The sequence below is a fragment of the Oncorhynchus gorbuscha genome, unplaced genomic scaffold, assembly GCF_021184085.1.
Source record: "Oncorhynchus gorbuscha isolate QuinsamMale2020 ecotype Even-year unplaced genomic scaffold, OgorEven_v1.0 Un_scaffold_915, whole genome shotgun sequence".
In the NCBI taxonomy this organism is placed as follows: domain Eukaryota; kingdom Metazoa; phylum Chordata; class Actinopteri; order Salmoniformes; family Salmonidae; genus Oncorhynchus; species Oncorhynchus gorbuscha.
The window spans coordinates 132,695-158,138 of NW_025745878.1; the positions used below are offsets into that span (position 1 = coordinate 132,695).

General features: G+C 38.3%; 1 protein-coding gene across 1 annotated transcript in view; it reads right to left on the bottom strand.

Moving 5' to 3' along the window:
- ncf4 (neutrophil cytosolic factor 4) overlaps positions 1-25,444 on the bottom strand; it is a 76,980-nt gene that overhangs the window by 4,190 nt on the left and 47,346 nt on the right. Inside the window, exons 8-9 of the mRNA XM_046336077.1 lie at positions 23,493-23,662; positions 21,658-21,723 (exon numbers count right to left, since the gene is read on the bottom strand). Coding sequence (XP_046192033.1) covers positions 21,658-21,723; positions 23,493-23,662 — 236 coding nt within the window. The remainder of the gene's footprint in view (positions 1-21,657; positions 21,724-23,492; positions 23,663-25,444) is intronic.

The following is a 25,444-nucleotide window of genomic DNA, read 5'->3' on the forward strand; positions in this document are numbered from 1 at the left end:
GGTTTTTGGGGCCTACAACTAAATCACCATAGTCCAGGATTGGTTTTTGGGGCCTACAACTAAATCACCATAGTCCAGGATTGGTTTTTGGGGCCTACAACTAAATCACCATAGTCCAGGATTGGTTTTTGGGGCCTACAACTAAATCACCATAGTCCAGGATTGGTTTTTGGGGCCTACAACTAAATCACCAGAGTCCAGGATTGTCAGGATGGTTCGTTGCGGTACAGGAAACCAATTGTGGATGTAACTTTAGCCTGAAGGTGGGTGATGTGGGTACAGAATGAGAGTGATCAGTCCAGACAAGACACCAACATTCTTCTAGCAAGGTGTCTTCCTCCTCTAACCCCGACCCATTCAGGGTGACAGTGATAGAAGGACGTAGATACATGGTAGAGTCCTGCTATTATTACGAGTACAGAAACAACTACTCACACCCATCAGACCTATAACAGGTGAAGTCCTCTCACGAGGTCTTCACCCGAACAAGACATTTGTTTTGGCACAAAGATAACTCTTTGTTTGTCTGATATGCTTTAATGGCTGTCCTGTCAATCTCCTTTCTGTGGTCTCTCTCTCTCTCCTCTGTCTTTCACTCTCTCTTTCTCTCCATATATCTCTCTCTCAACTCTTTCTCTCTGTGTCCCTACTGTCTCTTCATTCCTCTCTGTTTTGTGAACAGGCTAAAGTACATTAACACAAGATAACTAGCAGCCATAGACCCAAAGCAGAATAGGATTATCAACACACACACACACACACACACAGCAAATATTAATAACCAACCAACACAACCAGAAGATGAACTGATTTCTGAATGATTTGAAATGGAGAGAAAAATAATGTCGGTGGCAGTGGCCCCAAATGATCAGATAAATAAATAGAGGGAGAGAAAATACCATTATGAGAATAACAAACTTATTGGGAGAGCGTGTCTGGATATTGGGAGAGCCTGTCTGGATATTGGGAGAGCGTGTCTGGATATTGGGAGAGCGTGTCCGGATATTGGGAGAGCGTGTCCGGATATTGGGAGAGCGTGTCCGGATATTGGGAGAGCGTGTCCGGATATTGGGAGAGCGTGTCCGGATATTGGGAGAGCATGTCTGGATATTGGGAGAGCGTGTCCGGATATCGGGAGAGCGTGTCCGGATATTGGGAGAGCCTGTCTGGTTATTGGGAGAGCCTGTCTGGTTATCGGGAGAGCCTGTCTGGTTATCGGGAGAGCCTGTCGGGTTATTGGGAGAGCCTGTCTGGTTATTGGGAGAGCGCGTCGGGTTATCGGGAGAGCCTGTCTGGTTATCGGGAGAGCCTGTCTGGTTATTGGGAGAGCGCGTCGGGTTATCGGGAGAGCCTGTCTGGTTATTGGGAGAGCGCGTAGGGTTATCGGGAGAGCCTGTCTGGTTATCGGGAGAGCCTGTCTGGTTATTGGGAGAGCGCGTCGGGTTATCGGGAGAGCCTGTCTGGTTATCGGGAGAGCGCGTCGGGTTATCGGGAGAGCCTGTCTGGTTATTGGGAGAGCGCGTCGGGTTATCGGGAGAGCCTGTCTGGTTATCGGGAGAGCGCGTCGGGTTATTGGGAGAGCCTGTCTGGTTATCGGGAGAGCCTGTCTGGTTATCGGGAGAGCCTGTCTGGTTATTGGGAGAGCGCGTCGGGTTATCGGGAGAGAGTGTCTGGTTATCGGGAGAGCCTGTCTGGTTATCGGGAGAGCCTGTCTGGTTATTGGGAGAGCCTGTCTGGTTATTGGGAGAGCCTGTCTGGTTATTGGGAGAGCGCGTCGGGTTATTGGGAGAGAGTGTCTGGTTATTGGGAGAGAGTGTCTGGTTATTGGGAGAGAGTGTCTGGTTATTGGGAGAGCGTGAGGTGAGAAGAGTGGAACTAATTTTAGAATGCACAGAGGTGATTTGTGGTATTGCTTATGCATTGTGGGTAGATTTCTAGGTGTGGGCATTGGTGAATGTTTAATGGAAGTGTGTGTGTGTGTGTGTGTGTGTGTGTGTGTGTGTGTGTGTGCGTGCGTGTGTGCGTGTGTGCGTGCGTGCGTGCGTGCGTGCGTGCGTGCGTGCCTTTAATGAAATTCGATTTATTCTTGTTTTGCTTTTACAGTTGAGGTGAGTTTTATCTCGTTGACAAGATAATAATGAGACTATATGAGTCAGGTTATAGTGTGTACTGTGGTAGTGTTATAGTGTGTACTGTGGTAGTGTTATAGTGTGTAGTGTTATAGTGTGTACTGTGGTAGTATTATAGTGTGTACTGTGGTAGTGTTATAGTGTGTAGTGTTATAGTGTGTACTGTGGTAGTGTTATAGTGTGTACTGTGGTAGTGTTATAGTGTGTAGTGTTATAGTGTGTACTGTGGTAGTGTTATAGTGTGTACTGTGGTAGTGTTATAGTGTGTACTGTGGTAGTGTTATAGTGTGTAGTGTAGTGTTATAGTGTGTACTGTGGTAGTGTTATAGTGTGTACTGTGGTAGTGTTATAGTGTGTACTGTGGTAGTGTTATAGTGTGTAGTGTTATAGTGTGTACTGTGGTAGTGTTATAGTGTGTACTGTGGTAGTGTTATAGTGTGTACTGTGGTAGTGTTATAGTGTGTAGTGTTATAGTGTGTACTGTGGTAGTGTTATAGTGTGTACTGTGGTAGTGTTATAGTGTGTAGTGTTATAGTGTGTACTGTGGTAGTGTTATAGTGTGTACTGTGGTAGTGTTATAGTGTGTAGTGTTATAGTGTGTACTGTGGTAGTGTTATAGTGTGTACTGTGGTAGTGTTATAGTGTGTAGTGTTATAGTGTGTACTGTGGTAGTGTTATAGTGTGTACTGTGGTAGTGTTATAGTGTGTACTGTGGTAGTGTTATAGTGTGTAGTGTTATAGTGTGTACTGTGGTAGTGTTATAGTGTGTACTGTGGTAGTGTTATAGTGTGTACTGTGGTAGTGTTATAGTGTGTAGTGTTATAGTGTGTAGTGTTATAGTGTGTACTGTGGTAGTGTTATAGTGTGTACTGTGGTAGTGTTATAGTGTGTAGTGTTATAGTGTGTACTGTGGTAGTGTTATAGTGTGTTGAGTGGTAGTGTTATAGTGTACACTGTGGTAGTGTTATAGTGTGTACTGTGGTAGTGTTATAGTGTGTACTGTGGTAGTGTTATAGTGTGTACTGTGGTAGTGTTATAGTGTGTACTGTGGTAGTGTTATAGTGTGTACTGTGGTAGTGTTATAGTGTGTACTGTGGTAGTGTTATGGTGTGTACTGTGGTAGTGTTATAGTGTGTACTGTGGTAGTGTTATAGTGTGTACTGTGGTAGTGTTATAGTGTGTAGTGTTATAGTGTGTACTGTGGTAGTGTTATAGTGTGTACTGTGGTAGTGTTATAGTGTGTAGTGTTATAGTGTGTACTGTGGTAGTGTTATAGTGTGTACTGTGGTAGTGTTATAGTGTGTACTGTTATAGTGTGTACTGTGGTAGTGTTATAGTGTGTACTGTGGTAGTGTTATAGTGTGTAGTGTTATAGTGTGTACTGTGGTAGTGTTATAGTGTGTACTGTGGTAGTGTTATAGTGTGTACTGTGGTAGTGTTATAGTGTGTTATAGTGTGTACTGTGGTAGTGTTATAGTGTGTACTGTGGTAGTGTTATATAGTGTGTAGTGTTATAGTGTGTACTGTGGTAGTGTTATAGTGTGTACTGTGGTAGTGTTATAGTGTGTACTGTGGTAGTGTTATAGTGTGTAGTGTTATAGTGTGTACTGTGGTAGTGTTATAGTGTGTACTGTGGTAGTGTTAGTGTGTAGTGTTATAGTGTGTACTGTGGTAGTGTTATAGTGTGTACTGTGGTAGTGTTATAGTGTGTACTGTGGTAGTGTTATAGTGTGTAGTGTTATAGTGTGTACTGTGGTAGTGTTATAGTGTGTACTGTGGTAGTGTTATAGTGTGTACTGTGGTAGTGTTATAGTGTGTAGTGTTATAGTGTGTAGTGTTATAGTGTGTACTGTGGTAGTGTTATAGTGTGTACTGTGGTAGTGTTATAGTGTGTACTGTGGTAGTGTTATAGTGTGTAGTGTTATAGTGTGTACTGTGGTAGTGTTATAGTGTGTACTGTGGTAGTGTTATAGTGTGTAGTGTTATAGTGTGTACTGTGGTAGTGTTATAGTGTGTACTGTGGTAGTGTTATAGTGTGTAGTGTTATAGTGTGTACTGTGGTAGTGTTATAGTGTGTACTGTGGTAGTGTTATAGTGTGTAGTGTTATAGTGTGTACTGTGGTAGTGTTATAGTGTGTACTGTGGTAGTGTTATAGTGTGTACTGTGGTAGTGTTATAGTGTGTAGTGTTATAGTGTGTACTGTGGTAGTGTTATAGTGTGTACTGTGGTAGTGTTATAGTGTGTAGTGTTATAGTGTGTACTGTGGTAGTGTTATAGTGTGTACTGTGGTAGTGTTATAGTGTGTAGTGTTATAGTGTGTACTGTGGTAGTGTTATAGTGTGTACTGTGGTAGTGTTATAGTGTGTAGTGTTATAGTGTGTACTGTGGTAGTGTTATAGTGTGTACTGTGGTAGTGTTATAGTGTGTACTGTGGTAGTGTTATAGTGTGTAGTGTTATAGTGTGTACTGTGGTAGTGTTATAGTGTGTACTGTGGTAGTGTTATAGTGTGTACTGTGGTAGTGTTATAGTGTGTAGTGTTATAGTGTGTAGTGTTATAGTGTGTACTGTGGTAGTGTTATAGTGTGTACTGTGGTAGTGTTAAAGTGTGTACTGTGGTAGTGTTATAGTGTGTAGTGTTATAGTGTGTACTGTGGTAGTGTTATAGTGTGTACTGTGGTAGTGTTATAGTGTGTACTGTGGTAGTGTTATAGTGTGTACTGTGGTAGTGTTATAGTGTGTACTGTGGTAGTGTTATAGTGTGTAGTGTTATAGTGTGTACTGTGGTAGTGTTATAGTGTGTACTGTGGTAGTGTTATAGTGTGTACTGTGGTAGTGTTATAGTGTGTAGTGTTATAGTGTGTACTGTGGTAGTGTTATAGTGTGTACTGTGGTAGTGTTATAGTGTGTACTGTGGTAGTGTTATAGTGTGTAGTGTTATAGTGTGTACTGTGGTAGTGTTATAGTGTGTACTGTGGTAGTGTTATAGTGTGTAGTGTTATAGTGTGTACTGTGGTAGTGTTATAGTGTGTACTGTGGTAGTGTTATAGTGTGTAGTGTTATAGTGTGTACTGTGGTAGTGTTATAGTGTGTACTGTGGTAGTGTTATAGTGTGTAGTGTTATAGTGTGTACTGTGGTAGTGTTATAGTGTGTAGTGTTATAGTGTGTACTGTGGTAGTGTTATAGTGTGTACTGTGGTAGTGTTATGTGTGTAGTGTTATAGTGTGTAGTGTTATAGTGTGTACTGTGGTAGTGTTATAGTGTGTACTGTGGTAGTGTTATAGTGTGTAGTGTTATAGTGTGTACTGTGGTAGTATTATAGTGTGTACTGTGGTAGTGTTATAGTGTGTAGTGTTATAGTGTGTACTGTGGTAGTGTTATAGTGTGTAGTGTTATAGTGTGTACTGTGGTAGTGTTATAGTGTGTACTGTGGTAGTGTTATAGTGTGTACTGTGGTAGTGTTATAGTGTGTAGTGTTATAGTGTGTACTGTGGTAGTGTTATAGTGTGTACTGTGGTAGTGTTATAGTGTGTAGTGTTATAGTGTGTACTGTGGTAGTGTTATAGTGTGTACTGTGGTAGTGTTATAGTGTGTACTGTGGTAGTGTTATAGTGTGTAGTGTTATAGTGTGTACTGTGGTAGTGTTATAGTGTGTACTGTGGTAGTGTTATAGTGTGTAGTGTTATAGTGTGTACTGTGGTAGTGTTATAGTGTGTACTGTGGTAGTGTTATAGTGTGTAGTGTTATAGTGTGTACTGTGGTAGTGTTATAGTGTGTACTGTGGTAGTGTTATAGTGTGTAGTGTTATAGTGTGTACTGTGGTAGTGTTATAGTGTGTACTGTGGTAGTGTTATAGTGTGTAGTGTTATAGTGTGTACTGTGGTAGTGTTATAGTGTGTACTGTGGTAGTGTTATAGTGTGTAGTGTTATAGTGTGTACTGTGGTAGTGTTATAGTGTGTACTGTGGTAGTGTTATAGTGTGTACTGTGGTAGTGTTATAGTGTGTAGTGTTATAGTGTGTACTGTGGTAGTGTTATAGTGTGTACTGTGGTAGTGTTATAGTGTGTAGTGTTATAGTGTGTACTGTGGTAGTGTTATAGTGTGTACTGTGGTAGTGTTATAGTGTGTAGTGTTATAGTGTGTACTGTGGTAGTGTTATAGTGTGTACTGTGGTAGTGTTATAGTGTGTAGTGTTATAGTGTGTACTGTGGTAGTGTTATAGTGTGTACTGTGGTAGTGTTATAGTGTGTACTGTGGTAGTGTTATAGTGTGTAGTGTTATAGTGTGTACTGTGGTAGTGTTATAGTGTGTACTGTGGTAGTGTTATAGTGTGTAGTGTTATAGTGTGTACTGTGGTAGTGTTATAGTGTGTACTGTGGTAGTGTTATAGTGTGTACTGTGGTAGTGTTATAGTGTGTAGTGTTATAGTGTGTACTGTGGTAGTGTTATAGTGTGTACTGTGGTAGTGTTATAGTGTGTAGTGTTATAGTGTGTACTGTGGTAGTGTTATAGTGTGTACTGTGGTAGTGTTATAGTGTGTAGTGTTATAGTGTGTACTGTGGTAGTGTTATAGTGTGTACTGTGGTAGTGTTATAGTGTGTAGTGTTATAGTGTGTACTGTGGTAGTGTTATAGTGTGTACTGTAGTGTAGTGTTATAGTGTGTACTGTGGTAGTGTTATAGTGTGTGGTAGTGTTATAGTGTGTACTGTGGTAGTGTTATAGTGTGTACTGTGGTAGTGTTATAGTGTGTACTGTGGTAGTGTTATAGTGTTATAGTGTGGTAGTGTTATAGTGTGTAGTGTTATAGTGTGTACTGTGGTAGTGTTATAGTGTGTACTGTGGTAGTGTTATAGTGTGTAGTGTTATAGTGTGTACTGTGGTAGTGTTATAGTGTGTACTGTGGTAGTGTTATAGTGTGTACTGTGGTAGTGTTATAGTGTGTACTGTGGTGTACTGTGGAAGTGTTATAGTGTGTACTGTGGTAGTGTTATAGTGTGTACTGTGGTAGTGTTATAGTGTGTACTGTGGTAGTGTTATAGTGTGTACTGTGGTAGTGTTATAGTGTGTACTGTGGTAGTGTTATAGTGTGTACTGTGGTAGTGTTATAGTGTGTACTGTGGTAGTGTTATAGTGTGTACTGTGGTAGTGTTATAGTGTGTACTGTGGTAGTGTTATAGTGTGTAGTGTTATAGTGTGTACTGTGGTAGTGTTATAGTGTGTACTGTGGTAGTGTTATAGTGTGTAGTGTTATAGTGTGTACTGTGGTAGTGTTATAGTGTGTACTGTGGTAGTGTTATAGTGTGTAGTGTTATAGTGTGTACTGTGGTAGTGTTATAGTGTGTACTGTGGTAGTGTTATAGTGTGTAGTGTTATAGTGTGTACTGTGGTAGTGTTATAGTGTGTACTGTGGTAGTGTTATAGTGTGTTACTGTGGTAGTGTTATAGTGTGTACTGTGGTAGTGTTATAGTGTGTACTGTGGTAGTGTTATAGTGTGTACTGTAGTGTAGTGTTATAGTGTGTAGTGTTATAGTGTGTACTGTGGTAGTGTTATAGTGTGTACTGTGGTAGTGTTATAGTGTGTAGTGTTATAGTGTGTACTGTGGTAGTGTTATAGTGTGTACTGTGGTAGTGTTAGTGTGTGTGTAGTGTTATAGTGTGTACTGTGGTAGTGTTATAGTGTGTACTGTGGTAGTGTTATAGTGTGTACTGTGGTAGTGTTATAGTGTGTACTGTGGTAGTGTTATAGTGTGTACTGTGGTAGTGTTATAGTGTGTACTGTGGTAGTGTTATAGTGTGTAGTGTTATAGTGTGTACTGTGTTATAGTGTGTAGTGTTATAGTGTGTACTGTGGTAGTGTTATAGTGTGTACTGTGGTAGTGTTATAGTGTGTACTGTGGTAGTGTTATGTGGTAGTGTTATAGTGTGTACTGTGGTAGTGTTATAGTGTGTACTGTGGTAGTGTTATAGTGTGTAGTGTTATAGTGTGTACTGTGGTAGTGTTATAGTGTGTACTGTGGTAGTGTTATAGTGTGTAGTGTTATAGTGTGTACTGTGGTAGTGTTATAGTGTGTACTGTGGTAGTGTTATAGTGTGTACTGTGGTAGTGTTGTGTGTAGTGTAGTACTGTGGTAGTGTTATAGTGTGTACTGTGGTAGTGTTATAGTGTGTAGTGTTATAGTGTGTACTGTGGTAGTGTTATAGTGTGTACTGTAGTGTTATAGTGTTACTGTGTAGTGTACTGTGGTAGTGTTATAGTGTGTACTGTGGTAGTGTTATAGTGTGTACTGTGGTAGTGTTATAGTGTGTACTGTGGTAGTGTTATAGTGTGTAGTGTTATGTACTGTGGTAGTGTTATAGTGTGTACTAGTGGTAGTGTTATAGTGTGTACTGTGGTATAGTGTGTACTGTGGTAGTGTTATAGTGTGTAGTGTTATAGTGTGTACTGTGGTAGTGTTATAGTGTGTACTGTGGTAGTGTTATAGTGTTACTGTGTGTAGTGTTATAGTGTGTACTGTGGTAGTGTTATAGTGTGTACTGTGGTAGTGTTATAGTGTGTACTGTGGTAGTGTTATAGTGTGTAGTGTTATAGTGTTACTGTGGTAGTGTTATAGTGTGTACTGTGGTAGTGTTATAGTGTGGTAGTGTTATAGTGTGTACTGTGGTAGTGTTATGTGGTAGTGTTATAGTGTGTACTGTGGTAGTGTTATAGTGTGTACTGTGGTAGTGTTATAGTGTGTAGTGTGTAGTGTAGTGTGTAGTGTTATAGTGTGTACTGTGGTAGTGTTATAGTGTGTAGTGTTATAGTGTTACTGTGGTAGTGTTATAGTGTGTACTGTGGTAGTGTTATAGTGTGTACTGTGGTAGTGTTATAGTGTGTAGTGTTATAGTGTGTACTGTGGTAGTGTTATAGTGTGTACTGTGGTAGTGTTATAGTGTGTACTGTGGTAGTGTTATAGTGTGTACTGTGGTAGTGTTATGTGTGGTAGTGTTATAGTGTGTACTGTGGTAGTGTTATAGTGTGTAGTGTTATAGTGTGTACTGTGGTAGTGTTATAGTGTGTACTGTGGTAGTGTTATAGTGTGTAGTGTTATAGTGTGTACTGTGGTAGTGTTATAGTGTGTACTGTGGTAGTGTTATAGTGTGTAGTGTTATAGTGTTATGTGGTAGTGTTATAGTGTGTACTGTGGTAGTGTTATAGTGTGTACTGTGGTAGTGTTATAGTGTGTACTGTGGTAGTGTTATAGTGTGTACTGTGGTAGTGTTATAGTGTGTACTGTGGTAGTGTTATAGTGTGTAGTGTTATAGTGTGTACTGTGGTAGTGTTATAGTGTGTAGTGTTATAGTGTGTACTGTGGTAGTGTTATAGTGTGTACTGTGGTAGTGTTATAGTGTGTAGTGTTATAGTGTGTACTGTGGTAGTGTTATAGTGTGTACTGTGGTAGTGTTATAGTGTGTACTGTGGTAGTGTTATAGTGTGTACTGTGGTAGTGTTATAGTGTGTACTGTGGTAGTGTTATAGTGTGTACTGTGGTAGTGTTATAGTGTGTAGTGTTATAGTGTGTACTGTGGTAGTGTTATAGTGTGTACTGTGGTAGTGTTATGGTAGTGTGTGTAGTGTTATAGTGTGTACTGTGGTAGTGTTATAGTGTGTACTGTGGTAGTGTTATAGTGTGTACTGTGGTAGTGTTATAGTGGTAGTGTTATAGTGTGTACTGTGGTAGTGTTATAGTGTGTACTGTGGTAGTGTTATAGTGTGTACTGTGGTAGTGTTATAGTGTGTACTGTGGTAGTGTTATAGTGTGTACTGTGGTAGTGTTATAGTGTGTAGTGTTATAGTGTGTACTGTGGTAGTGTTATAGTGTGTAGTGTTATAGTGTGTACTGTGGTAGTGTTATAGTGTGTAGTGTTATAGTGTGTACTGTGGTAGTGTTATAGTGTGTACTGTGGTAGTGTTATAGTGTGTACTGTGGTAGTGTTATAGTGTTATAGTGTGTACTGTGGTAGTGTTATAGTGTGTAGAGTGGTAGTGTTATAGTGTGTACTGTGGTAGTGTTATAGTGTGTAGTGTTATAGTGTGTACTGTGGTAGTGTTATAGTGTGTACTGTGGTAGTGTTATAGTGTGTAGTGTTATAGTGTGTACTGTGGTAGTGTTATAGTGTGTACTGTGGTAGTGTTACTGTGGTAGTGTTATAGTGTGTACTGTGGTAGTGTTATAGTGTGTACTGTGGTAGTGTTATAGTGTGTACTGTGGTAGTGTTATAGTGTGTACTGTGGTAGTGTTATAGTACTGTGGTAGTGTTATAGTGTGTACTGTGGTAGTGTTATAGTGTGTACTGTGGTAGTGTTATAGTGTGTACTGTGGTAGTGTTATAGTGTGTACTGTGGTAGTGTTATAGTGTGTAGTGTGGTAGTGTTATAGTGTGTACTGTGGTAGTGTTATAGTGTGTACTGTGGTAGTGTTATAGTGTGTAGTGTGGTAGTGTTATAGTGTGTACTGTGGTAGTGTTATAGTGTGTACTGTGGTAGTGTTATAGTGTGTACTGTGGTAGTGTTATAGTGTGTACTGTGGTAGTGTTATAGTGTGTACTGTGGTAGTGTTATAGTGTGTACTGTGGTAGTGTTATAGTGTGTACTGTGGTGTTATAGTGTTATAGTGTGTACTGTGGTAGTGTTATAGTGTGTACTGTGGTAGTGTTATAGTGTGTACTGTGGTAGTGTTATAGTGTGTACTGTGGTAGTGTTATAGTGTGTACTGTGGTAGTGTTATAGTGTGTACTGTGGTAGTGTTATAGTGTGTACTGTGGTAGTGTTATAGTGTGTACTGTGTGTAGTGTTATAGTGTGTACTGTGGTAGTGTTATAGTGTGTACTGTGGTAGTGTTATAGTGTGTACTGTGGTAGTGTTATAGTGTGTAGTGTTATAGTGTGTACTGTGGTAGTGTTATAGTGTGTACTGTGGTAGTGTTATAGTGTGTACTGTGGTAGTGTTATAGTGTGTACTGTGGTAGTGTTATAGTGTACTGTGGTAGTGTTATAGTGTGTACTGTGGTAGTGTTATAGTGTGTACTGTGGTAGTGTTATAGTGTGTACTGTGGTAGTGTTATAGTGTGTACTGTGGTAGTGTTATAGTGTGTACTGTGGTAGTGTTATAGTGTGTAGAGTGGTAGTGTTATAGTGTGTACTGTGGTAGTGTTATAGTGTGTACTGTGGTAGTGTTATAGTGTGTACTGTGGTAGTGTTATAGTGTGTACTGTGGTAGTGTTATAGTGTGTACTGTGGTAGTGTTATAGTGTGTGAAGAGTGTAGTGAGTGGTAGTGTTATAGTGTGTACTGTGGTAGTGTTATAGTGTGTACTGTGGTAGTGTTATAGTGTGTACTGTGGTAGTGTTATAGTGTGTACTGTGGTAGTGTTATAGTGTGTACTGTGGTAGTGTTATAGTGTGTACTGTGGTAGTGTTATAGTGTGTACTGTGGTAGTGTTATAGTGTGTACTGTGGTAGTGTTATAGTGTGTAGAGTGGTAGTGTTATAGTGTGTACTGTGGTAGTGTTATAGTGTGTACTGTGGTAGTGTTATAGTGTGTAGAGTGGTAGTGTTATAGTGTGTACTGTGGTAGTGTTATAGTGTGTACTGTGGTAGTGTTATAGTGTGTACTGTGGTAGTGTTATAGTGTGTACTGTGGTAGTGTTATAGTGTGTACTGTGGTAGTGTTATAGTGTGTACTGTGGTAGTGTTATAGTGTGTACTGTGGTAGTGTTATAGTGTGTACTGTGGTAGTGTTATAGTGTACACTGTGGTAGTGTTATAGTGTACACTGTGGTAGTGTTATAGTGTGTAGAGTGGTAGTGTTATAGTGTGTACTGTGGTAGTGTTATAGTGTGTACTGTGGTAGTGTTATAGTGTGTACTGTGGTAGTGTTATAGTGTACACTGTGGTAGTGTTATAGTGTGTACTGTGGTAGTGTTATAGTGTGTACTGTGGACAATCAAGCAAATCCTTATTGACCTGGGGAAATTTCAATGGAGAGGAGAATATCAGCTGAGTAACAGATATGTAGTGAAGAGGAGAATATCAGATATGTAGTGAAGAGGAGAATATCAGATATGTAGTGAAGAGGAGAATATCAGCTGAGTAACAGATATGTAGTGAAGAGGAGAATATCAGATATGTAGTGAAGAGGAGAATATCAGATATGTAGTGAAGGGGAGAATATCAGATATGTAGTGAAGAGGAGAATATCAGATATGTAGTGAAGAGGAGAATATCAGATATGTAGTGAAGGGGAGAATATCAGATATGTAGTGAAGAGGAGAATATCAGATATGTAGTGAAGGAGAATATCAGATATGTAGTGAAGAGGAGAATATCAGATATGTAGTGAAGAGGAGAATATCAGATATGTAGTGAAGAGGAGAATATCAGCTGAGTAACAGATATGTAGTGAAGAGGAGAATATCATAGTCAGATATGTAGTGAAGAGGAGAATAATATAACAGATATGTAGTGAAGAGGAGAATATCAGATATGTAGTGAAGAGGAGAATATCAGATATGTAGTGAAGAGGAGAATATCAGATATGTAGTGAAGAGGAGAATATCAGCTGAGTAACAGATATGTAGTGAAGAGGAGAATATCAGATATGTAGTGAAGAGGAGAATATCAGATATGTAGTGAAGGGGAGAATATCAGATATGTAGTGAAGAGGAGAATATCAGATATGTAGTGAAGAGGAGAATATCAGATATGTAGTGAAGGGGAGAATATCAGATATGTAGTGAATGTAGGAGAATATCAGATATGTAGTGAAGAGGAGAATATCAGATATGTAGTGAAGAGGAGAATATCAGCTGAGTAACAGATATGTAGTGAAGAGGAGAATATCAGATATGTAGTGAAGAGGAGAATATCAGATATGTAGTGAAGAGGAGAATATCAGATATGTAGTGAAGAGGAGAATATCAGCTGAGTAACAGATATGTAGTGAAGAGGAGAATATCAGCTGAGTAACAGATATGTAGTGAAGAGGAGAATATCAGATATGTAGTGAAGAGGAGAATATCAGATATGTAGTGAAGGGGAGAATATCAGATATGTGAAGAGGAGAATATCAGATAAGTGAAGGAGAATATCAGATATGTAGTGAAGGGGAGAATATCAGATAGTAGTGAAGAGGAGAATATCAGATATGTAGTGAAGAGGAGAATATCAGCTGAGTAACAGATATGTAGTGAAGAGGAGAATATCAGATATGTAGTGAAGAGGAGAATATCAGATATGTAGTGAAGGGAGAATATCAGATATGTAGTGAAGAGGAGAATATCAGATATGTAGTGAATATCAGATATGTAGGAGAATATCAGATATGTAGTGAAGAGGGAGAATATCAGATATGTAGTGAAGAGGAGAATATCAGATATGTAGTGAAGAGGAGAATATCAGATATGTAGTGAAGAGGAGAATATCAGATATGTAGTGAAGAGGAGAATATCAGCTAGTGAAGAGGAGAATATCAGATATGTAGTGAAGAGGAGAATATCAGATATGTAGTGAAGAGGAGAATATCAGATATGTAGTGAAGAGGAGAATATCAGCTGAGTAACAGATATGTAGTGAAGAGGAGAATATCAGCTGAGTAACAGATATGTAGTGAAGAGGAGAATATCAGATATGTAGTGAAGAGGAGAATATCAGATATAGTAGTGAAGAGGAGAATATCAGATATGTAGTGAAGAGGAGAATATCAGCTGAGTAACAGATATGTAGTGAAGAAGGGAGAATATCAGATATAGTGAAGAGGAGAATATCAGATATGTAGTGAAGAGGAGAATATCAGATATGTAGTGAAGAGGAGAATATCAGATATGTAGTGAAGAGGAGAATATCAGATATGTAGTGAAGAGGAGAATATCAGATATGTAGTGAAGGGAGAATATCAGATATGTAGTGAAGAGGAGAATATCAGCTGAGTAACAGATATGTAGTGAAGAGGAGAATATCAGATATGTAGTGAAGGGGAGAATATCAGATATGTAGTGAAGGGAGAATATCAGATATGTAGTGAAGAGGAGAATATCAGCTGAGTAACAGATATGTAGTGAAGAGGAGAATATCAGCTGAATATCAGATATGTAGTGAAGAGGAGAATATCAGATAGTAACAGATATGTAGTGAAGGGGAGAATATCAGATATGTAGTGAAGAGGAGAATATCAGATATGTAGTGAAGAGGAGAATATCAGATATGTAGTGAAGAGGAGAATATCAGATATGTAGTGAAGAGGAGAATATCAGATATGTAGTGAAGAGGAGAATATCAGATATGTAGTGAAGAGGAGAATATCAGATATGTAGTGAAGGGGAGAATATCAGATATGTAGTGAAGAGGAGAATATCAGATATGTAGTGAAGAGGAGAATATCAGATATGTAGTGAAGGAGAATATCAGATATGTAGTGAAGAGGAGAATATCAGATATGTAGTGAAGGGAGAATATCAGATATGTAGAATATGAAGAGGAGAATATCAGATATGTAGTGAGAGGAGAATATCAGATATGTAGTGAAGAGGAGAATATCAGATATGTAGTGAAGAGGAGAATATCAGATATGTAGTGAAGGGGAGAATATCAGATATGTAGTGAAGAGGAGAATATCAGATATGTAGTGAAGAGGAGAATATCAGCTGAATATCAGATATGTAGTGAAGAGGAGAATATCAGCTGAGTAACAGATATGTAGTGAAGGGGAGAATATCAGATATGTAGTGAAGAGGAGAATATCAGATATGTAGTGAAGAGGAGAATATCAGATATGTAGTGAAGAGGAGAATATCAGATATGTAGTGAAGAGGAGAATATCAGATATGTAGTGAAGAGGAGAATATCAGATATGTAGTGAAGAGGAGAATATCAGCTGAGTAACAGATATGTAGTGTAGAGGAGAATATCAGATATGTAGTGAAGAGGAGAATATCAGCTGAGTAATAGATATGTAGTGAAGAGGAGAATATCAGATATGTGAGTAACAGAATATGTAGAAGAGGAGAATATCAGATATGTAGTGAAGAGGAGAATATCAGCTGAGTAACAGATATATGTAGAGGAGAATATCAGATATGTAGTGAAGAGGAGAAATATCATGAGTAACAGATATGTAGTGAAGAGGAGAATATCAGCTGAGTAACAGATATGTAGTGAAGAGGAGAATATCAGATATGTAGTGAAGTGAAGAGGAGAATATCAGATATGTAGTGAAGAGGAGAATATCATGAGTCAGATATGTAGTGAAGAGGAGAATATCAGCTGAGTAAAGATATGTAGTGAAGAGGAGAATATCAGATATGTAGTGTAGAGGAGAATATCAGATATGTAGTGAAGAGGAGAATATCAGCTGAGTAACAGATATGTAGTGAAGAGGAGAATATCAGATATGTAGTGAAGAGGAGAATATCAGCTGAGTAACAGATATGTAGTGAAGAGGAGAATATCAGATATGTAGTGAAGAGGAGAATATCAGCTGAGTAACAGATATGTAGTGAAGAGGAGAATATCAGATATGTAGTGAAGAGGAGAATATCAGCTGAGTAACAGATATGTAGTGAAGAGGAGAATATCAGATATGTAGTGAAGAGGAGAATATCAGCTGAGAATATCAGATATGTAGTGAAGAGGAGAATATCAGATATGTAGTGAAGAGGAGAATATCAGATATGTAGTAACAGATATATAGTGAGTAGGAGAATATCAGATATGTAGTGAAGGAGAATATCAGATATGTAGTAGTGAGAGGAGAATATCAGATATGTAGTGAAGGGAGAATATCAGATATGTAGTGAAGAGGAGAATATCAGCTGAGTAACAGATATGTAGTGATATGAGGAGAATATCAGCTGAGTATCAGATATGTAGTGAAGAGGAGAATATCAGATATGTAGTGAAGAGGAGAATATCAGATATGTAGTGAAGAGGAGAATATCAGATATGAGTAGTGAAGAGGAGAATATGTATGTAGTGAAGAGGAGAATATCAGATATGTAGTGAAGAGGAGAATATCAGATATGTAGTGAAGAGGAGAATATCAGATATGTAGTGAAGGGGAGAATATCAGATATGTAGTGAAGAGGAGAATATCAGATATGTAGTGAAGAGGAGAATATCAGATATGTAGTGTAGAGGAGAATATCAGATATGTAGTGAAGAGGAGAATATCAGATATGTAGTGAAGAGGAGAATATCAGATATGTAGTAGTGAAGAGGAGAATAGGAGATATGTAGTGAAGAGGAGAATATCAGATATGTAGTGAAGAGGAGAATATCAGATATGTAGTGAAGAGGAGAATATCAGCTGAGTAACAGATATGTAGTGAAGAGGAGAATATCAGATATGTAGTGAAGAGGAGAATATCAGATATGTAGTGAAGAGGAGAATATCAGATATGTAGTGGGAGAATATCAGATATGTAGTGAAGAGGAGAATATCAGATATGTAGTGAAGAGGAGAATATCAGCTGAGTAACAGATATGTAGTGAAGAGGAGAATATCAGATATGTAGTGAAGAGGAGAATATCAGATATGTAGTGAAGAGGAGAATATCAGATATGTAGTGAAGAGGAGAATATCAGATATGTAGTGAAGAGGAGAATATCAGATATGAGAATATCAGATATGTAGTGAAGAGGAGAATATCAGCTGAGTAACATATAGTGAAGAGGAGTAGTGTAAGAGAGAGAATATCAGATATGTAGTGAAGAGGAGAATATCAGATATGTAGTGAAGAGGAGAATATCAGATATGTGAAGAGGAGAATATCAGATATGTAGTGAAGAGGAGAATATCAGCTGAGTAACAGATATGTAGTGAAGAGGAGAATATCAGCTGAGTAACAGATATGTAGTGAAGAGGAGAATATCAGATATGTAGTGAAGAGGAGAATATCAGATATGTAGTGAAGAGGAGAATATCAGATATGTAGTGAAGAGGAGAATATCAGCTGAGTAACAGATATGTAGTGAAGAGGAGAATATCAGATATGTAGTGAAGAGGAGAATATCAGCTGAGTAACAGATATGTAGTGAAGAGGGGAATATCAGATATGTAGTGAAGAGGAGAATATCAGATATGTAGTGAAGAGGAGAATATCAGATATGTAGTGAAGGGGAGAATATCAGATATGTAGTGAAGAGGAGAATATCAGATATGTAGTGAAGAGGAGAATATCAGCTGAGTAACAGATATGTAGTGAAGGGGAGAATATCAGATATGTAGTGAAGAGGAGAATATCAGCTGAGTAAGGAGAATAGATAGTGTGAAGAGGAGAATATCAGATATGAAGTGAAGAGGAGAATATCAGATATGTAGTGAAGGGAGAATATCAGATATGTAGTGAAGAGGAGAATATCAGCTGATAACAGATATGTAGTGAAGGGAGAATATCAGATATGTAGTGAAGTGAAGGAGAATATCAGATATGTAGTGAAGAGGAGAATATCAGCTGAGTAACAGATATGTAGTGAAGGGAGAATATCAGATATGTAGTGAAGGGGAGAATATCAGATATGTAGTGAAGGGGAGAATATCAGATATGTAGTGAAGAGGAGAATATCAGCTGAGTAACAGATATGTAGTGAAGAGGAGAATATCAGCTGAATATCAGATATGTAGTGAAGAGGAGAATATCAGCTGAGTAACAGATATGTAGTGAAGGGGAGAATATCAGATATGTAGTGAAGGGGAGAATATCAGATATGTAGTGAAGAGGAGAATATCAGATATGTAGTGAAGAGGAGAATATCAGATATGTAGTGAAGAGGAGAATATCAGATATGTAGTGAAGAGGAGAATATCAGATATGTAGTGAAGGGGAGAATATCAGATATGTAGTGAAGGGGAGAATATCAGATATGTAGTGAAGAGGAGAATATCAGATATGTAGTGTAGAGGAGAATATCAGATATGTAGTGAAGGGGAGAATATCAGATATGTAGTGAAGAGGAGAATATCAGATATGTAGTGAAGGGGAGAATATCAGATATGTAGTGAAGGGGAGAATATCAGATATGTAGTGAAGGGGAGAATATCAGATATGTAGTGAAGAGGAGAATATCAGATATGTAGTGTAGAGGAGAATATCAGATATATGTAGAAGGGGAGAATATCAGATATGTAGTGTAGAGGAGAATATCAGATATGTAGTGAAGAGGAGAGAATATCAGGAGAATATCAGATATGTAGTGAAGAGGAGAATATCAGCTGAGTAACAGATATGTAGTGAAGGGGAGAATATCAGATATGTAGTGAAGGGGAGAATATCAGATATGTAGTGAAGAGGAGAATATCAGATATGTAGTGTAGAGGAGAATATCAGATATGTAGTGAAGGGAGAATATCAGATATGTAGTGTAGAGGAGAATATCAGATATGTAGTGAAGAGGAGAATATCAGATATGAGTAACAGATATGTAGTGTAGAGGAGAATATCAGATATGTAGTGAAGAGGAGAATATCAGCTGAGTAATAGATATGTAGTGAAGAGGAGAATATCAGCTGAGTAACAGATATGTAGTGTAGAGGAGAATATCAGATATGTAGTGAAGAGGAGAATATCAGCTGAGTAACAGATATGTAGTGAAGAGGAGAATATCAGATATGTAGTGAAGGGGAGAATATCAGCTGAGTAACAGATATGTAGTGTAGAGGAGAATATCAGCTGAGTAACATATGTAGTGAAGAGGAGAATATCAGATATCAGATATGTAGTGAAGAGGAGAATATCAGATAAGAGGAGAATATCAGCTGAGTAACAGATATGTAGTGTAGAGGAGAATATCAGCTGAGTAACATATGTAGTGAAGAGGAGAATATCAGATATGTAGTGAAGAGGAGAATATCAGATATGTAGTGAAGAGGAGAATATCAGCTGAGTAACAGATATGTAGTGAAGAGGAGAATATCAGCTGAGTAACAGATATGTAGTGAAGTGGAGAATATCAGATATGTAGTGAAGAGGAGAATATCAGCTGAGTAACAGATATGTAGTGAAGAGGAGAATATCAGCTGAGTAACATATGTAGTGAAGGGGAGAATATCAGATATGTAGTGAAGAGGAGAATATCAGCTGAGTAACAGATATGTAGTGAAGAGGAGAATATCAGATATGTAGTGAAGAGGAGAATATCAGCTGAGTAACAGATATGTAGTGAAGAGGAGAATATCAGCTGAGTAACATATGTAGTGAAGAGGAGAATATCAGATATGTAGGAGTGAAGAAGGAGAATATCAGCTGAGTAACATATGTAGTGAAGGGGAGAATATCAGATATGTAGTGAAGAGGAGAATATCAGATATGTAGTGAAGAGGAGAATATCAGCTGAGTAACATATGTAGTGAAGGGGAGAATATCAGATATGTAGTGAAGAGGAGAATATCAGATATGTAGTGAAGGGGAGAATATCAGATATGTAGTGAAGAGGAGAATATCAGATATGTAGTGAAGAGGAGAATATCAGCTGAGTAATAGATATGTAGTGAAGAGGAGAATATCAGCTGAGAGATAAGTGAAGAGGAGATATCAGATAGTGAAGAGGAGAATATCAGATATGATATCAGATATGTAGTGTAGAGGAGAATATCAGATATGTAGTGAAGAGGAGAATATCAGATATGTAGTGTAGAGGAGAATATCAGATATGTAGTGAAGAGGAGAATATCAGATATGTAGTGAAGAGGAGAATATCAGCTGAGTAACAGATATGTAGTGTAGAGGAGAATATCAGCTGAGTAACATATGTAGTGAAGAGGAGAATATCAGATATGTAGTGTAGAGGAGAATATCAGATATGTAGTGAAGAGGAGAATATCAGCTGAGTAACAGATATGTAGTGAAGAGGAGAATATCAGCTGAGTAATAGATATGTAGTGAAGAGGAGAATATCAGCTGAGAAACAGATATGTAGTGAAGAGGAGAATATCAGATATGTAGTGAAGAGGAGAATATCAGCTGAGTAATAGATATGTAGTGAAGAGGAGAATATCATATCAGATATGTAGTGAAGAGGAGAATATCAGATATCAGATATGTAGTGAAGAGGAGAATATCAGATATGTAGTGAAGAGGAGAATATCAGATATGTAGTGAAGAGGAGAATATCAGCTGAGTAACAGATATGTAGTGAAGAGGAGAATATCAGATATGTAGTGAAGAGGAGAATATCAGCTGAGTAACAGATATGTAGTGAAGGGGAGAATATCAGATATGTAGTGAAGAGGAGAATATCAGATATGTAGTGAAGAGGAGAATATCAGCTGAGTAAGAGTAACAGATATGTAGTGAAGAGGAGAATATCAGCTGAGTAATAGATATGTAGTGAAGAGGAGAATATCAGCTGAGTAACAGATATGTAGTGAAGGGGAGAATATCAGATATGTAGTGAAGAGGAGAATATCAGATATGTAGTGAAGAGGAGAATATCAGATATGTAGTGAAGAGGAGAATATCAGCTGAGTAACAGATATGTAGTGAAGAGGAGAATATCAGCTGAGTAACAGATATGTAGTGAAGGGGAGAATATCAGATATGTAGTGAAGAGGAGAATATCAGATATGTAGTGAAGAGGAGAATATCAGCTGAGTAACAGATATGTAGTGAAGAGGAGAATATCAGCTGAGTAACAGATATGTAGTGAAGGGGAGAATATCAGCTGAGTAACAGATATGTAGTGAAGGGGAGAATATCAGCTGAGTAACAGATATGTAGTGAAGAGGAGAATATCAGCTGAGTAATAGATATGTAGTGAAGAGGAGAATATCAGCTATGTAGTGAAGAGGAGAATATCAGCTGAGTAATAGATATGTAGTGTAGAGGAGAATATCAGATATGTAGTGAAGAGGAGAATATCAGCTATGTAGTGAAGAGGAGAATATCAGCTGAGTAATAGATATGTAGTGTAGAGGAGAATATCAGATATGTAGTGAAGAGGAGAATATCAGCTATGTAGTGAAGAGGAGAATATCAGCTGAGTAATAGATATGTAGTGAAGAGGAGAATATCAGCTGAGTAACAGATATGTAGTGAAGAATATCAGGGAGAATATCAGCTGAGTAACAGATATGTAGTGAAGAGGAGAATATCAGCTGAGTAACAGATATGTAGTGAAGAGGAGAATATCAGATATGTAGTGAAGAGGAGAATATCAGCTGAGTAACAGATATGTAGTGAAGAGGAGAATATCAGATATGTAGTGAAGAGGAGAATATCAGCTGAGTAACAGATATGTAGTGAAGGGGAGAATATCAGCTGAGTAACAGATATGTAGTGAAGAGGAGAATATCAGCTGAGTAATAGATATGTAGTGAAGAGGAGAATATCAGCTGAGTAATAGATATGTAGTGAAGAGGAGAATATCAGCTGAGTAATAGATATGTAGTGAAGAGGAGAATATCAGCTGAGTAACAGATATGTAGTGAAGAGGAGAATATCAGATATGTAGTGAAGAGTGGAGTTGATTCAGCAGTGGATGTGTCTGGTATCTTACCTCATGCGTGCCAATAGTTCTTTGTATGATGGCTGGGTGGAGATATCTTCTTCAACACACACATCCCTGCCACATACAGTCACACCAATACATTATTAACGGGGATACATAAAGTCACTCCAATATATTATTAACTGGAAGACATACAGTCACTCCAATATATTATTAACTGGGATACATACAGTCACTCCAATATATTATTAACTGGGATACATAAAGTCACTCCAATATATTATTAACTGCATTTACATTTACATTTAAGTCATTTAGCAGACGCTCTTATCCAGAGCGACTTACAAATGGTATACATAAAGTCACTCAAATACATTATTAACTGGGATACATACAGTCACTCCAATACATTATTAACTGGGATACATACAGTCACTCCAATACATTATTAACTGTAATAGATATGTAGTGAAGAGGAGAATATCAGCTATGTAGTGAAGAGGAGAATATCAGCTGAGTAATAGATATGTAGTGATACATACAGTCACTCCAATACATTATTAACTGGGATACATACATTCACACCAATACATTATTAACTGAGATACATAGTCACTCCAATACATTATTAACTGGGATACATACAGTCACTCCAATACATTATTAACTGGGATACATACAGTCACTCCAATACATTATTACCTGGGATACATACAGTCACTCCAATACATTATTAACTGGGATACATACATTCACACCAATACATTATTAACTGGGATACATACATTCACTCCAATACATTATTAACTGGGATACATACAGTCACTCCAATACATTATTAACTGAGATACATAGTCACTCCAATACATTATTAACTGGGATACATACAGTCACTCCAATACATTATTAACCGGGATACATAGTCACTCCAATACATTATTACCTGGGATACATACAGTCACTCCAATACATTATTAACTGGGACACATACAGTCACTCCAATACATTATTAACTGGGATACATAGTCACTCCAATACATTATTAACTGGGATACATACAGTCACTCCAATACATTACTAACCGGGATACATAGTCACTCCAATACATTATTACCTGGGATACATACAGTCACTCCAATACATTATTAACTGGGACACATACAGTCACTCCAATACATTATTAACTGGGATACATACAGTCACTCCAATACATTATTGACTGGGATACATACAGTCACTCCAATATATTATTAACTGGGATACATACAGTCACTCCAATACATTATTAACTGGGATACATACAGTCACTCCAATACATTATTAACTGGGATACATACAGTCACTCCAATACATTATTAACTGGGATGCATACAGTCACTCCAATACATTATTAACTGGGATACATAGTCACTCCAATACATTATTAACTGGGATACATACAGTCACTCCAATACATTATTAACTGGGATACATAGTCACTCCAATACATTATTAACTGGGATACATAGTCACTCCAATACATTATTAACTGGGATAGATACAGTCACTCCAATACATTATTAACTGGGATACATACAATCACTCCAATACATTATTAACTGGGATACATACAATCACTCCAATACATTATTAACTGGGATACATACAGTCACTCCAATACATTATTAACTGGGATACATAGTCACTCCAATACATTATTACCTGGGATACATACAGTCACTCCAATACATTATTACCTGGGATACATACAGTCACTCCAATACATTATTAACTGGGATACATACAGTCACTCCAATACATTATTAACTGGGATACATAGTCACTCACATACATTATTAACTGGGATACATACAGTCACTCCAATACATTATTAACTGGGATACCTGGTGTCGACGCCCTGGGGTGTGAGCAGGTAGCAGCGCAGGCAGCTGTAAGACCCCGCCCCTTTACCTGAAGCACCACCGCTCTCGCCATCAGAGTCACTCTCTGGGAGGGGCTTAATGATCTTCACAAAGGATTCTGGGAAGATACCTGTTCGATTGCTCACCGTGCCCTGAGAGAGAGAGAGAGAGAGAGAGAGAGAGAGAGAGAGAGAGAGAGAGAGAGAGAGACAGAGAGAGAGAGACAGAGAGACAGAGAGACAGAGAGAGAGAGAGGCGGATTAAGAGAGGCGGATTAATAGAGAGGCGGATTAATAGAGAGAGGTGGATTAATAGAGAGAGGTGGATTAATAGAGAGAGGTGGGTTAATAGAGAGAGGTGGGTTAATAGCGAGAGGTGGATTAGTAGCGAGAGGAGGGTTAATAGAGAGAGGAGGGTTAATAGAGAGAGGAGGATTAATAGAGGGGTGGATTAATAGAGAGGTGGATTAATAGAGGGGTGGATTAATAGAGGGGTGGATTAATAGAGAGAGGAGGGTTAATAGAGAGAGGTGGATTAATAGAGAGGTGGATTAATAGAGAGAGGTGGATTAATAGAGAGAGGTGGATTAATAGAGAGGTGGATTAATAGAGAGGTGGATTAATAGAGAGGTGGATTAATAGAGAGGTGGATTAATAGAGAGGTGGATTAATAGAGAGGTGGATTAATAGAGAGAGGTGGATTAATAGAGAGAGGTGGGTTAATAGAGAGAGGTGGATTAGTAGAGAGAGGTGGATTAATAGAGAGAGGTGGATTAATAGAGAGAGGTGGATTAATAGAGAGAGGTGGATTAATAGAGAGAGGTGGATTAATAGAGAGGTGGATTAATAGAGAGAGGTGGATTAATAGAGATGTGGATTAATAGAGAGGGGTGGGTTAATAGAGAGAGGAGGATTAATAGAGAAAGGTGGATTAATAGAGAGAGGAGGATTAATAGAGAGAGGTGGGTTAATAGAGAGAGGTGGATTAGTAGAGAGAGGTGGATTAATAGAGAGGTGGATTAATAGAGAGAGGTGGATTAATATAGAGGTGTATTAATAGAGAGAGGTGGATTAATAGAGAGGTGGATTAATAGAGATGTGGATTAATAGAGAGGGGTGGATTAATAGAGAGGGGTGGATTAATAGAGAGGTGGATTAATAGAGAGGTGGATTAATAGAGAGAGGTGGATTAATAGAGAGAGGTGGATTAATAGAGAGAGGTGGATTAATAGAGAGGTGGATTAATAGAGAGGTGGATTAATAGAGAGAGGTGGATTAATAGAGAGAGGTGGATTAATAGAGAGAAGTGGATTAATAGAGAGAGGTGGATTAATAGAGAGAGGTGGATTAATAGAGAGAGGTGGATTAATAGAGAGGTGGATTAATAGAGAGAGGTGGATTGGAGAGAGGTATTAATAGAGAGAGGTGGATTAATAGAGATGTGGATTAATAGAGAGAGGGTGGGTTAATAGAGAGAGGAGGATTAATAGAGAAAGGTGGATTAATAGAGAGAGGTGGATTAATAGAGAGAGGTGGATTAATAGAGAGGTGGATTAATAGAGAGGTGGATTAATAGAGAGGTGGATTAATAGAGAGGTGGATTAATAGAGAGGGTGGATTAATAGAGAGAGGAGGATTAAAATAGAGGTGGATTAATAGAGAGGGGTGGATTAATAGAGAGAGACGGTCTAATAGAGAGAGGAGGATTAATAGAGAGGCGGATTAATAGAGAGAGGAGGATTAAAAGAGAGAGGGCTGTAAAGTGTGAGTGTGTATAGAAGCAGTTTTACATAGGCTCATTATCATGACCTGGCTAATATCTCAGAAGTACTCAAGACACACATACAGAGATGGCCCATATGTGTGTGAGGCATTTTGAGTAAGGCTTGACCCCTCCTGACCCCTCTCTCCATCCTTCTCTTCACTTTACTCATC